We start from the raw sequence: 15,039 nt of genomic DNA on the forward strand, positions 1-15,039 counted from the left end.
AGCCTTGGTTTGGTGCCAACCTCTCTAAGGATGACCAGCAACCTCAGTCCTGATAGCAACAGGCAAGCAACTATGCAGAGCTGGAATTCATCCGCACTGTTTTTCTTTCATGTTTTTTTTTTTTTTACGCTTAACTTCTAATGATAAGTAATACTTGTTTCTCATTGAGGCTAAGATATAAAGTTTAAGATAACCTGAAATTTTAAAGGTGAATCTCACAAAGGTGAGAAAAATCATGACAAAATGGGGAATAAATGAAATTTGTGCAACACACTGCCCATGCTCAAGGCCATGTGACGTAGGCACGTGGTCGAGTGGTGGAGAAAAGAGGGCAGGAGTCGGCAGGTCTGGAAGTCAGCTGGTGCAAGCTCAGCCCACTGCAGCCTGACTGTCTGCTGCTGGGGAGGCAGGTGCTGGAGGGTGATGAACAGGATGGCGAGGAAGCCCAGCAGGGGAGGCACATCCTCGCCGAAGGGCCGGCGAGGCCAGTAGAGCGGGTGAAGAGGCTGAAGAGACGATTTGGAAGGTACAGGGGGGGCTGGGATAGGGTGGCGGTGCTGGCTGGACACACGGGCTCTTCCAAGCAAAAGGTGGGTGGTGAGAGACGAAGGGAAAGGCTTTCGGGGTGGAACTAGGTTCAGGTCTGAGCTCTACCACTTACTCGCTGTTTACCTTAGAGTAACACTTAAATCACTGAGTGAGTCTCAGTTTTGTCATCACCTGCAAGATGGGAAAATAAGAGAACCCAGGTCTTGTAAATTCCTGGGGCTGAGCCCCGTTGTATCTGGCTGTGTGTGTGCTGTGAAGCGTGCAGCTGTGCACAGTGAACGACATCGGAGCCTTTGAACTGGCTCTGCCCGACACTGACTGGACTTGCTGCTGAGGGTATACTCAGGAGAGCTTGGAGAGGCCAAGTTTATCTGAATTTCAGATAAATACTGAATACCGTTGTAAGTCTAGGGACGTCCATATCTTGCATGACGGCCCTATTTGTTAACCAACTGCAGAAAGTTCCACGAACCCCTTAACATTCAGTGGATAGGTGCACGCTGAAAAGGGAGGAGAGTGGGTATCAAAGATCCAGGTGGACCAACTCCATGATCAGGTTTCCTAGATGAATGTTTCCTTTCCCCTTTGTCTCTAAAGAGAACTATATACAGTCCCTGTCTCACACTACAGCTGGTGAGGATGCTCTTGGTGAAATCTTAGGGCCCATGTTTAAGTCCCTCACCGCCACGTTACTAGCTGTGCGCTCACTGGCCGCATTATCCCTCCTGTTCTCATTCGCCACGTCTGACTGCTGGGAGAACTGAAGGTGATTTGTTTCGTCTGTAGCGAAAGACCCTTAAAGAGAGAGGTTAATGTTAGTTCATTGAGAAATGCACAGGCTCTCTGGCAACAGTCTGTGTGACAAGTTACGGTGGATATCTTTCTGGCAAGACTTATGAGGCAAGTTGAATCACCTGGCAGACAGGCGAGTTAGGCCTCAAGGCAAGACAGAAGCAAAAGCTGACAAAGCAGAGTGTACAGGAAACTTGGGTAAGAAGTTTACATTCTCTAAACAAACAGTCTAGAAAACACTCGTAAGATAGAACCCTACAATTCAGCAGGCCTCAGGAACAGCCTGGAGCTTTCCTGCCTCTCCCTGAAAGTGCCCATTACATAAGAAACCCAAAAAGAAAAAAATTCAGCCTAGAAAGTTGAGTCTGAAGAATGGTGACCCCGTTTGAACAGGACATCCCAAAATGACACACCGGCTTTCAGAAGAGGAATAGAACAGGGTTTGCATTCATGCCCACAGGCCTATGTTCTTAGGTAAACTAGCTAGATCCTAAGGGGAGGTGGAGGAGAGAAGGGGAGAGATGAGAGGGTGAACAGCGGTGGAAAAGGGTAAAAATAAAATATCAAAGACAGCTTCTGCTACCACCACGCTATATCCCTTCAGGCAACTGGGTGCAGAGCTGACAAGCCAGTGACATGGGAGAGTGAAATAAGCTTTCTAGAATGCAAGGGCCTGAGCACACAGCATACGTGAACAGTAATGGAGGGGGAGGTAGCTGACACGGGGTCTTTAAAGAGGAGGTGGGGAGAGAAAGACCAAGAAATGCACATGTATTTTAAACTCACCAAAATAGACTTACATTTCCAAATGAAAACATAATACTACAACCACTGTGTTTTCTAGCTCAAAGTCATAACTACCAAGTGGTTGATACAATTTGACATGATTCAACTGCTACCAGTATTTGTTCACTAATTGCATTTTTCATTTGTATCTGATCTACTTCAGCTGCTTATAACATAAACACATTCACACAAGACCAGATGAAGCAGACGATTTTAGAAAAGAAAAACAATTTAGAGAGGAGGCTCTTTATCTGGGGTCCATAATTCCTAAGGAGGTTTATTAACAGGCGTGCCAGATAAAATACAGGACCCGGATAAATTTGAATTTCAGAAAATGAATAATTTTTTTTACTCAAGGTAGGCCCCAAGATTTCATGGGCACACTATTTATTAAGACATTTCAGAAGATGCACGAGTCCCTTGACATTGTGTAAAAATGTGGAAAGGAGATTGGCTATAGCTTTCTGTCAGAGTCTTGAATCTGTGATCTCCCAATAGTAAAACATCATTAACGGAAAGAGAGAATTCTCTTTGCCTGGCCTGAGCTTCCCGGCAGCCAAAGCCAAGGGGCCAGTTTACCGAATAGCAGCCAGGAGAGGAGGCCCAAGCGAAAGGAGAGCCTGCCTGGGTGTGGCGGAGCTGTTTCAGGGCTCCCTGCAGCCTGACGGGAGTCTGAGAGTTGAGCCTGAGGGCAGTGGGACTCCCTGGAAGGGTTTTGATGTTTTAAAGGATCGGGTTTGCCTTCCTTACAAACTACCTCCAGCTGCTGTGTGGAGACTGGCTTGCGGAGGGGCAGGAATGGAGAGGACAGAGGGGACAAGGGCCTGGGGTGGGCTGGAAGGAAGGGAACAGACCGGAGCGGTATGTAGAAGGTGATGGGGAGTCAGGAAGAGAGACCCAGAGGTTGGACCAAGTGCCTCAAGGGTCAGGGCCCTCTCCACTCGGGCTTTAATGTTTGTGCAACCACCACTGTAGAAAGTGGGTGCGGCTGCTTTTCTGCATCCTCATTATTTCTTTTCGGTACGCGGGCCTCCCACTGTTGTGGCCTCTCCCGTTGCGGAGCCCAGGCTCCGGACGCGCAAGCTCAGTGGCCATGGCTCACGGGCCCAGCTGCTCCGCGGCATGTGGGATCCTCCCGACCGGGGCACGAACCCGCGTCCCGTCCCCTGCGTCGGCAGGCGGACTCTCAACCACTGCGCCACCAGGGAAGCCCGATCCTCATTATTTCTTGAGTGAGGCTCTTGAGGGGGGTGGGGTTCTGAGTGATGATGAAGTAAACGTACAGTCTTTACCTGCGTCACTGAAAGTAGCCACGCAGCGCCGCGGCTTCGGCTGCCATCTCCTCTTCCGATCTCCACAAGGCTGGGGAGTCCTCCTTCTCGTTGTCATGTTTCTGGAGCTTTGGAGAAGAAAACTAGGCTCAATAATAGGCCCTTGGGATCTCCGTGAAAAAGTCTTGGGGGAGCGGCCGAACAGCATTCGCAAATCCGAGGCCGGGGGCGCGTGTGTCTTTGTTTTCATTGTAGTAGTTGCCAGAATTTGAAAACGGGGAGGTTTTGTGTACAAATCCACATTTCCAGCCTTTGTAATACAATAACTAGATTAGGCTGCTACATGTGGTCCCTTCACCGCCTTGTAATTATCTGCTGAGGTTGGGAGTGGGCGTCACAGACGGGGGACATTCTGCATTTACCAAAACCCTCACCACTCTCAAACATTGCGCTTGGCCGGCATCATCCATTCGTTTTACTTCCCAGACGCTGAAGGCATTACGTTTGCCACCTACCCGCAGGCGTTCCCCAAGCTGGCCTGGGGTTTACGTCCTCTTCTCTTTGGCTTAGCCTCTGTTATATGAGCTCTGAGCAGTTTTGCTCAGCGAGCCAAAACAGCCCGGGCTAATTTATGAGAATAATGAATAGAAGGGCCATGAGTACTGAGTAAGAAATAAAAGAGTACATGCATTAAAAGAGGCTTCAAGCAGGCAAACGGTAAAAAACAAAGAAAAACTAAATAAAAAATTAAATGAGGAAGCCTCAAAAAATAACAGTTGGTCTTAGACAAAGGAACCCTTTTAAAATCCTCTTCAGACACCCATATTTATTTAAAAAACATTTTGTATATGTCTCAGATTTACATATTGAGTGAATAAAATTTCAATTCTATCAGAGAGAGAGAGAGAGAGGGTGTTGTCAGAACTCTCTTCTTTAGAAGAGGTCAGTTTTTCACCTTAGTCTCCGATTGCAATTTAGTTTTATTAACTAAATTTGTTATTCCTGTGCGTGGCTCTACACACTGTAAAATGCTGAGGGTATAAATTCTTACAGGAGGCACAATGTACTATTTCGTGTTAAGTCATTTAGGGAGATTGAGGCAAACTAATAGCACCAATGATAACTAGTATTCATGATGTAAAGGGAGGTTTCTTCCTCACGTATTATTTCCGTGTGCATCATTTCGTTTAATCCTTACAATAGTCCATACACAAGGCAGGCACTGCTTCACTCCTCACCAAGGAAGAAATTGAGTTCTGAGGAAGTTCATTCACCTATTGGAGATCACCCAGCAAGGAGCAGTGGTGCCAGGGGTGTCCCCGGCAAATTTTGCCTTTTAGTCTATCCTGGAGGAAGTGCAGTGCCACCGAAGAGCGAACAGCTCCACAGATCCTGCTGCAGCTCACCGGGTACCGTCACCCAAAAGCCAGATCCTTTGACAAAGGAGCCTGCTGACTCAGGAAAAAAAGCCTCACGACTAAAATAGTGGAGTCTGCTATTTCAGGCCCAACTCATTCTCACTCTAACCCAGAGACACCCCCCGCCCCCTACCCTGGCAGCTTGCAGCCGATGGAGAAATGTCCCCATTATTTCAGAGCAAACTTTGATACAGAGGGCAAAACAGTGAGGGAACAAAGATAGCCTGGCCCTCCAGCTGAGCACTATTTCTGCTCGTCGTAAGTTTGAGCCTAAATGAGTTTCATTAGCATATAACCAGGACACAAACATGTCATGGATCTTCCGCTCAGAATCTGGCTGCCAGCACGCTGGTTTTACGTTTTGCCACATAGATTTAATTCTCCTTAGTGGAAGAAAACCACATTAAAAAGTCATTTCCCTCCTTGCAGAAGCAGATATGACGCAATGGCTACAGGCGAGGCAAACGGGATTGCGATTTTTCTACTCAGGAACTGATTTTCATTTTGATACTAGCTTTAGGTCTGTTATAAATCCACCTTGTAACAATTCAGTAGGATGACAAGGAGCGATGCGAAGCCCGGGCAATATGGCCTTCCCACTTCTGGTGCTGAAATCCAGCATTAAGTGGTCTCGTCACACAGATCGTACCAGACGAGCGCAAATAATTTAGGGCCTGCAAATGTTAATGCCTCTTCGGTTATTAAGCTCCCGTCTGCTATTGTCGTATGCCTTACAGATGGCAACGTTGTGCCAACGCTTATAAGTTGTCTATGGAAAACAGGAAATAAGTAAAACAAAAACTAATTGTATTTGCAAAGCTCTGTTGTATATGGTTTTTACAACTTAGGGGTTTCCCTCCTAAAAGCCCCAGATGGAAGCGTGTAGCTTTCCTTAGAACGGCCGTGCTCAACCACGGCTGCCCACTGCAATCACATAGAGAACTTTAAAAACTACAGATGCCTGGCTCCGCCCCAGGGATTCTGATTTAACTGGTCTGGGGGGCAGCCTGGGTGTGGGGATTCTTTTCAAACTTCTCAGGCACTTGAGAAGCAGTGCATTTGAGAGAAGATTGTGTGTATAGACAGAGGCCATACACGTAACAGAAATAATACCTTTGCCTTTAAACCCGTTGCCTACGACTCAGTCGACAGTATGGAGGCTTTCCTTTGCAAACCCTGCTCTGGAACTGTAAAAAGGGAGTAGTAAGAGGTGTGATTAGTGATGTGCGTGACACGTAGTAAGAGGTGCTGAGGGTTTGCTGCTGCTGCTACCATGACTATTATTATCATTATTATTGTTATTATTATTATATGCTGGATATACTGTCCCCTGACAGTGACCAATGACCAACCCACAGAGGTTGTTTCCAGGGGTAAAAGTGCCTTTACCATCCTCATGGTTTCCCAGGGACCTTTATCTTTTGGACCTTAACTACTGTGTGAAAGGATTAACAGCCGTGATCAGAGTTCAAACCAAACCAAACTAATCTAATGAGACATTCAGGTCTGAGGAGGAAATTTAGCTCCTTCAGCCCTAAAATACCAGCAATAATTCCTACCTCTCAGAGTTGTTGTAAGAAGTGACCGAAGTATTACTGGAGGCTCCTGACAGGTAAAGGTTAAGGTCCTTAAAGTAAAAAGCATGTGGTGAAGGCCAAATGCAGTCAGAATTACCCTGGGAGCACAGCTGCCAGATTTAGCAAATAAAAATACAGGGCACTCAGTTAATTTGTTTTACTGTATCTCATGCAGTATTGGGGACATACTTATACCAAAAAATATTCGTCATTTATCTGAAATTCAAATGTAACTGGACATCCTGTATCTTATCTGGCAACTCAGTCTTCCAGACCCCTCAGGAAGGGACCATAGGAAGTGCTTGGTTTTATTTCGCTTGTTCCCAAAACCACTTAGCTGTGAGTCCTGGAGAAGATGGAGGAGACTGTCCGAAGGAAGGTCAAATTCAAGGCTAGCATTTTATGCATTCTGGGGCTTATTATTATTTTTGCATGAAATGCAGAGGAACTCATTAGCACTGTTTAAAATCCACAGCTCGTCTGTTCTGAGATGCACAGGTTTTCCCATTGTAACGTCTCTGAAATCAAAGCATGTCCTACAGTCAACGGTGTGTCATAATTTAATTGGCAGTGTTTTTCTTTCCTAGTAGTACATAAAATAACAATAGTTCTTTCCACTAGGGTGTCTGGGATTCACTGCTGTATAGTTCTCCATCTCTTTCCTCCCTGCTGTGAGGCCACAGAAGTTAAATCATGAATATGCTCAGCACCAAGGCTGATGTAACGTCTATTCCTTCCCTTCTCCTTCTGCAACAGCAAGAGTTGAAACTCTTTTCAGAAGCATGGTTCTTTGAGGAAGGCTCATGCCAAAGTTAGTTACAAAGTTTGCAGAAAGTCGAACCAAAGTCTTTATTCACATTCCACAGAGGGAAGTCTGTGATGGCTCCTCGAAGTGAATTCTATTTCTATACAGCTTCGAAAAGAGATTAAAAAAAAAAACCTGTATCTGCAGTCTTCCTGCTTTATCTGCCTGAAATGATTTTGGGGGAAGGTAGCGTTAACAGGATTTCTGATTGAAGTACTGATACGTGTCGATTTTGACACTGTGCTACTTCCTGTGCATTGAGTGTGTTCTCACGAGGCATGTGGGGCAATGATTAATTCCCTGATGTAATGCTCAAACTGCCTTGACTATTGACATTTTTATAGCTCTGTAATGGAATACAGTAGGAGGAATGATTCACAATAATTTAAACGTTTTTTTCAGAATTTAGAACTAACCTGTAGTAAAATGCCAAATTATCTTCCAAGAGCAGAAAAACAATTTAAAGCCACTTCTCAGAGAAGACGGTGGCTGAATATAAACTTGGGTGGTGGTCTAAAATCCATCAATATCTTTCATTGTTTAGTTTTGTAAAACAATATGAAGAACGGAGAGTTTAAACCACTTCTTACAGGTTGATGGTTCTGCTCAGACAGGTGTTTATATAAAGTATTTCAAGGAAAATAATTTCAATGGGAAGTATATCCTTAATTTTTTTAGATCTGACCCTCTGTTACTGCTTTGAATTTAGCCAACAAGCCTTTGTTGAGCACATGATATACTCCAGGCACCGTTCTAGCTCTTATGAAAGCTATAAAGATGAATAAGACAAAAACCTTTGCCTTCTGGGGTCTCACCACCCAACAGGGCAGACAGATTCATACACACATCATTTAGTCCAAGTCAGTATGGTATAAATACTGGACTAGAAGTTCTATCATAGTGCTCTCAGGATATCGGGGAGACAATAATTCTTACTGGGGTAGGGTCTGCGGTTGACTTTAAAAAATCAGGATTTGCACTGGCGTCAAAGATGGTGATGGGATTTTAAGGACAGCGTTGTTCTGGGCAATGGGAACAGCTTCAGCAAACACATGAGGAATCTATCTGCCAGCTCTCCTGTAACCTGTGCCCACCATCAGCTTCACCCTCCTCTGGCACTACTCTTTCTTTCATGACGAATGCTGCCCTGGCATCCTAGCCATGCCTGCCCATCTACCAGAGTTGTTGAGAGAGCTGAAACTTAGTTGCCCTTTTGAGAAGCTCCTTAACATTCCATTGCTTAAAGAAGGGACCCACACCCCAGTGGCCCAAAAGATGGCCTCCAGTTCTACAGTTCAAAACTGCAGAAAGTTTTGAACCCTATTGAGAAAGATATTCCCCTCCCAAATCACCTTTCAGTCGTCTGAGTAATCAAAAAGAAAGTCTCCGTCGGTAGGAGCTTGTCCTGAACATGGTACCAGCGTGACCTCTTAACAGAATGAGAGGTGCCATCCAGACTCTAGCTAGAATATAAGACTATTTATTTTATTTAGATCTTATTTATTTGAGGCTTATCTCTCATTTATGATGCCATCTCAAGTTTCCTTTTAAAGTAAATCTAAGTTAAAAATAAGAGTCAATTTAGAAAATATGTTAAGTAAAAATGTGGGAAACATGGCATTCACCTTGGGAGATGGTCCAGAGGTGGGAATTGGAGCGGAGATGGAGGAAGTGACGACTGCAAACGTGAAGCGTGGGCCTTTCAGAACATGCGACAGCCATGTGGGCATGGTTGTTTTTATTGAGTTGAACAGTAGAAGGCTCCAGAATTTTTTTTTTTTATGACAGATGCTTAGAAGTCAAAATAATTTCATATAAGAGCTCTGAAGAGAATCAGAGCAGAGTGATGTGCAGGGATGGTGGAACTTTGGGGGAGGGGGTGTCTGGAGCAAGGCCTCATGAAGAGGTGCCATTTCAGCTACGACATGTACAATGATTAGAGGTCCATGAAGCAAAGGCTGGGAGGACAGCAAGCGGACAGCAACCTGGAGGGAAAAGGAAGCTTGGCATTTGAGTAACTGGCTGCAAGAGTAAGTGCGGGAGATAGCGGGTCCCTTACAGCTGGTGGGGATGGCTAGGAGGTTTGGATTTTATCTGTGGTGCAGTGGGAAGATATATTACAGGGTTAGAAGCAGGGAAGTAAAAGGACTGAATAACTTTTCATAAAGAATAGCCCGGCTGGAGGAGATGGAAACAACCTAAATGTCCATCATCGGATGAATGGATAAAGAAGATGTGGCACATATATACAACGGAATATTACTCAGCCATAAAAGGAAACGAAATTGAGTTATTTGTAGTGAGGTGGATGGACCTAGAGTCTGTCATACAAAGTAAGTCAGAAAGAGAAAGACAAATACCGTATGCTAACACATATATATGGAACCTAAGAAAAAAGAAAAGGTCATGAAGAACCTAGGGGTAAGATGGGAATAAAGACACAGACCTGCTAGAGAATGGACTTGAGGATATGGGGAGGGGGAAGGGTAAGCTGGGACAAAGCGAGAGAGTGGCATGGACATATATACACTACCAAACGTAAAATAGATAGCTAGTGGGAAGCAGCCGCATAGCACAGGGAGATCAGCTCGGTGCTTTGTGACCGCCTGGAGGGGTGGGATAGGGAGGGTGGGAGGGAGGGAGATGCAAGAGGGAGGAGATATGGGAACATACGTATATGTATAACTGATTCACTTTGTTATACAGCAGAAACTAACACACCATTGTAAAGCAATTATACTCCAATAAAGACGTGAAAAAAGAATAGCCGGGCTGGGGAATCAGAGGGAGACAAGCTAGTGTAGCAGCAGAGAAGAAGTGGTGGGAGCTGGGAGGCTCACGAGGATGGGGTGGAGCGGGGCTCAGGTGCCCACAGTCAGGGTGGTGGTGGGTCCGTGCAGTTAGTGAGAAGGCTCGGCCCCTCCCTGTACATGGACCTCTGCCTCTGATGCTTCCTTCCAGGCACTCTGTAAAGCACACATTGATCCTGGTCCCCTGCTCAAGGCTGCTCTGAACCAGTGTGAAAAATCACTCCGTTTCTTCACTTCCCGAAGTCCCTAAGAACCCTTTCTGGACCATTTAGATTGGCACTGAGTTATATTTCATGATCTTGATGCTGTCTCACTTTCTCTGTCTCTCTCATACACATACAGCCAGCATCCTTTGAGCACATATTTTGTCCCCAAACAAACACCGAATGTCCTTTCTCTAAGTACTGGTTATTGAGCAGATTATCACCACTTTGGGCTTTCTTGGTGTCCTAATGAATCACCTCTTGTTTTCACTTGAGGCAAAAAAAAAAAACAAACAAACAGAAAAACACGACTTGGGTCATCAACCTCTTGCTACCACTTCTGCTTCTTTAGAACCCTGAGATTCTTCAAATATTTCTTTGGGCAAAAATATGTTCATTCCCTCCGTTCTTTCTCTCCATGGGAGGGATCCTGTGAGCTGAAGCTCTGGACTAACCACTAGATTACTGCAACCAAATTCCCTGCAGTTCCCTCTGTTCACTGTTGAGTTTCCATAGTCCAGTTCTTTGCCCTCTATGGAGAGAAATTCTGGTAATTGATGGAGCATTCATCATTTGATTAGCTGCCAGAGCTTTGACTTGAGCCTAATTTGCTTGAGTAGAAGCAAAAGTTTTTTAGTGCTGCCAATGGGGCCAAAATGCTGAAATAAACTATTAATTAATGACGTCCCACTTTCAAGGAGTATAGCATGTTGATGTTTAAGAATTTGTAACCCCCCAAAGTATTTGCCAAACCACTGTACTATAACAGAACCCAACTGCTGATCCAATTATCCATTAAAGTATCACATTGTCAAGCCGACTGCCAAAGCGGCAAATGAGACTGCCAGCATGACAATTTGGATGAGATACTACTCAACCGACGACTAAACTGTGAGTGGTCTTCAGAGCATCCCATACACCCTAATAACCTGTACAAACCCAGGTGAACAATTCTGGTTTGCTGGGGTGCACACCTGCCATCAGAAGATCGCTTTAATTGGTGGGACATTAAAGTTTGCAGTTTTCCATCAGAAGCTTGTTAGGAGCAGTTCAGCAAAAAGCTACTGTGGCTTCTGGCCCTATGCAGAGTTGATTTTAATTAAAACATCAAAGGGGTCACTTCCGGTCAGGGGAGCGAGCCATGAAGCTAACCTGAGATGTGCATCTGATGAAGGGAGGCCCACCTGGATCTGCCGTGCTGCAGGCCACAGTCTAGAACTCCCTGACAACGTGACATCGGGCAGCTGAGGAACAGGACTCAGCAACGGGGCTGTGAGGGAGCACTGAGGGTTGATACAGGAGTCGCCGCATTTGAGAATCATCGGCATAGACAGAGTGAAGGGCAAACTCGGCTTATTCTTAGGACACCCCACTGCTAAAATTTTCCTCACAGCTTACTACAGTGAGCTTCATGTTTAATCCTGCCTAATAGTGGGGCTTAGCATTTCAGCTGACAGTCCCATTTACAGCGGTAACCTGGCCGCGACGGTTCGGTAGAGAAATCAATTGCGCTCACCCAGGAGTTCTTTGCTCTTCCAATTATTAAAAAAAAAATCCAAAAGAAAAAGCACTCAAGGGCTTCCCTGGTGGCGCAGTGGTTGAGAATCTGCCTGCCAATGAAGGGGATATGGGTTTGAGCCCTGGTCTGGGAAGATCCCACATGCCGCGGAGCAACTGGGCCTGTGAGCCACAACTACTGAGCCTGCGCGTCTGGAGCCTGTGCTCCGCAACAAGAGAGGCAGCGACAGTGAGGCCCGCGCACCGTGATGAAGAGTGGCCCCCGCTTGCCACAACCAGAGAAAGCCCTCACACAGAAACGAAGACCCAACACAGCCAAAAATTAAAAAAAAAAAAAAAAAAAAAAAAAAAAGCACTCAACAATAGCTGATTTGGTAACAAGCCTCCTGTCTAGTTCCCATGTTTATGGTAGAAATCACCAAATCACAGTAACATCCATCTTTGTACCCTCACTGCTTGCTGTGTCTGACACCCAGGAGTAGGTTTTCAAGAAACATTTGTCAGAATAGGTCTCTAAGTTACAGCTTCCCTCCCAACCTACTGGCTGTGCAAGTTCATCATCCCCATTTTCCAGAGGAATCAATCATCCAAGTCTCTTAGGAATGTAAGTCAGGAGAACATCGCATGGCTAATTAGGAACAATCATTGGTTCGGATTAGAAATACAGTTTACTGGCTTCTAGTTCACTCAGGGATCCACTCTGTAAATTTTCCTTTGGTTAACATTTTTGAAAACATGGGTACTAAAGCAGTCCAGAAAAGAAAACCAAGGTTGCAAATAGAGATCAGCCTCCGAGCTGGGGTGCCTCCTCTGTGGGTGGGGGGGCGGGGGGGGGGGGCAGTTGTCTCCCAGGGCAGTTTTCAGTTAGTAATTGCTGGTCACTGACGCCTCGCCCCAGGCTCCACCCTATCTGAGTTTTCCTGGTTTTTCCGTGGGTAGGAAATTAGTGAAGTCACAGGGACTCGAGATTTCTACCAGTTTGATTCCCTCCGGCCTCCTGTTTCTAAAAACATGCTCACCAAGAAATGAGATGAAGCGCCCTTGGAAAGGGAGGTTTGTGATGAAGCAAACTTCAGAGAAGGAAGCATTTATTCAAAAAGCAATTTCCTCAGCCAGTCGTGCTCTGTAAGCCTTTCTTCCCTCCATGTTTAGGACACTGGTGTTTGAACAAGAGCGTTCTCCTCCTTTCCCCCTAGAGTGATGTCAACCTGTGGTACTCAGAATGAGGAAAGGGAAAAGGCAAAGGGCCAATTTCAGGTTTCGTTTGAATCTCCTGAACTTTTTATTTTCTATTTGCTCCTGCTACAGTATGGCTTCTTTTTTTATCAAAGGCGCCTTACAGAAACTTTAGAAGCATGGTCCAGGCGAGACAGCTTATCCCCGAAGAGGGTGCTAAGACGGTACACCACCAAAAATTCACTGCCATAGACATGGCCTATCAGAATCCTGCTTAACACAATGCTCCAGGCAGCTACAACTGGGCCTCAAAATAAAACCCATTTGGAGAAGCTGAACTAGGTTAGGGGGTTGCAAACATGGGTCCCCCAAACACTGGAAACTCGTTTGTCTGCAGAACTCATTCGATTAATCAACAAATAGTAAGATGTCTTCCATGTGCTGGCACAGTGCATTGCACCGTGCAGGCTGGGCAAGGCTGAGTGTGTTCAGGAGGCTGACGTTCGAGGAGAGAAGGCAGGCAATTAGCAAGGAATCAAACCTATTACAACCGTGAGAGAGAATAGTAAAGAGAACTATCAATCAGTATATTAGATGGTATGATCAGGGAAGACTGCTCTGAGGAGGTGACAGTTAAAGCTGAGAGCGATCAGCAAGTGCAGACACCCAGAGAAACACGGAGGTATCTGAACGCTCTCTGAACTGGCTGAAGGCCAGGGACTGAAGCCGAGTGAGAAAGCACCCAAAGAAAGGGCAAAAGAAGCAGGTGCTTCTCCCTCCCTGTAGGACCAGCGGCGCAAGTGCTGGAAGAGAAGAGGGATTGGATGATTCGCTGGTCGCATCACCTTTGTTCAGCACCCATTTTTTCTAGGCTCAGAAGAATAGCAATCGGGTGAAGACACAGGGAGCCCAGATGTGGCGAGGTGAAGGAGGGGAGGCCAGTCCGGCCTTTGAGCATGGGCAGTGCCGCTCCCTGGCTTGAGTTTTGCTTGCTGGGTCTCTCCCTCACCTTAACATCAGGTCTTGCTAACGGGAAGCTTTCCACAGGAAAGCGGATGAGCAGCAAGTTATTTGCACAAGTGGTGACCACCGTGGAGCAGCGAGGATGCTGGCTGACCTCGGAAACTTCTCTCCGAATGTCCAGCCTATGTTTGGCTGAGCTGAAAGAGCTCCCCTAGCGCCAGCCAGCCAGGTGCCTGGCACCGGGACCACGTGCGGGCAGATGAGAAATGACTAACAGAAAACCTATATTCCAGGGGTGCTCACCACTCGGCTGGATTGGTCATGCTTCCTTCTGTATACAAGACGATTCGTTCTGCCTCTGGTTACAAAACTGCACCCTCTGAAGCTGCTGTGCACCCCTTGGAAGTAACCTACCCTCCGTGACTTACAAACCCATTCATTTCTGATGGAGCTGTTCCAATGCCCTTCAAAGAACCTGGCCGGTGTACACTGCACAAACAAATTAGGAGCCAGCCTTTCCCAAACGCCTCTGTCTATTTCACTTAAAAGCCTTCTTTGGGCTTCCCTGGTGGCACGGTGGTTGAGAATCTGCCTGCCGATGCAGGGGACGCGGGTTCGTGCCCTGGTCTGGGAAGATCCCACGTGCCGCAGAGCAACTAGGCCCGTGAGCCACAACTACTGAGCCTACGCATCTGGAGCCTGTGCCCCGCAACAAGAGAGGCCGCAACGGTGAAAGGCCCGCGCGTCGCGATGAAGAGTGGCCCCCGCTTGCCGCAGCTAGAGAAAGCCCTCGCACAGAAACGAAGACCCAACACAGCCAAAAATAAATAAGTAAATAAATTTTTATAAAGCAGTTTCTTTAAAAAAAAAAAAAGCAACCTTCTTTAATGAAGACATAAAGCCTTGGATGTGGCTGGAACGCTAAGCTTACCAGGCATGACAACAGATCTTTGTCACAGAGGATTTCAAATGCCTTTAAAAACAAAAGAACAAAAAAACCCCAGAATACTCAAAGGAAACTGAGACTTCCTTGTTAATCGGCTCAGTTGTTCATTTTATATACCCTATAAGTGACCATTACTCAGAAATCAGCACAGACAAGGAGATATAAGGCAACTGTAAACACACACACACACACACACACACACACACACACACACACACACACACA

The 15,039-nt window shown here is 46.1% G+C and overlaps 1 protein-coding gene across 18 annotated transcripts in view; it reads right to left on the reverse strand.

The window, feature by feature from the left end:
- The window catches only part of FHIT (fragile histidine triad diadenosine triphosphatase), a 1,443,555-nt gene that overhangs the window by 20,827 nt on the left and 1,407,689 nt on the right, over window positions 1-15,039 (reverse strand). For 17 of the 18 annotated variants that reach the window (XM_029242153.1, XM_029242145.1, XM_029242161.1 and 14 more), the window contains one exon: window positions 3,420-3,526. The exons of the other annotated variant lie outside the window; for it this stretch is intronic. In XM_029242153.1, the coding sequence (XP_029097986.1) occupies window positions 3,425-3,526 (102 nt within the window). In that variant the 3' untranslated portion in view covers window positions 3,420-3,424. The remainder of the gene's footprint in view (window positions 1-3,419; window positions 3,527-15,039) is intronic. 18 annotated transcript variants of the gene reach the window in all.

Source organism: Monodon monoceros, unplaced genomic scaffold (assembly GCF_005190385.1).
Source record: "Monodon monoceros isolate NGI ecotype Baffin Bay Population unplaced genomic scaffold, NGI_Narwhal_1 Super_Scaffold_3, whole genome shotgun sequence".
Taxonomy (NCBI): domain Eukaryota; kingdom Metazoa; phylum Chordata; class Mammalia; order Artiodactyla; family Monodontidae; genus Monodon; species Monodon monoceros.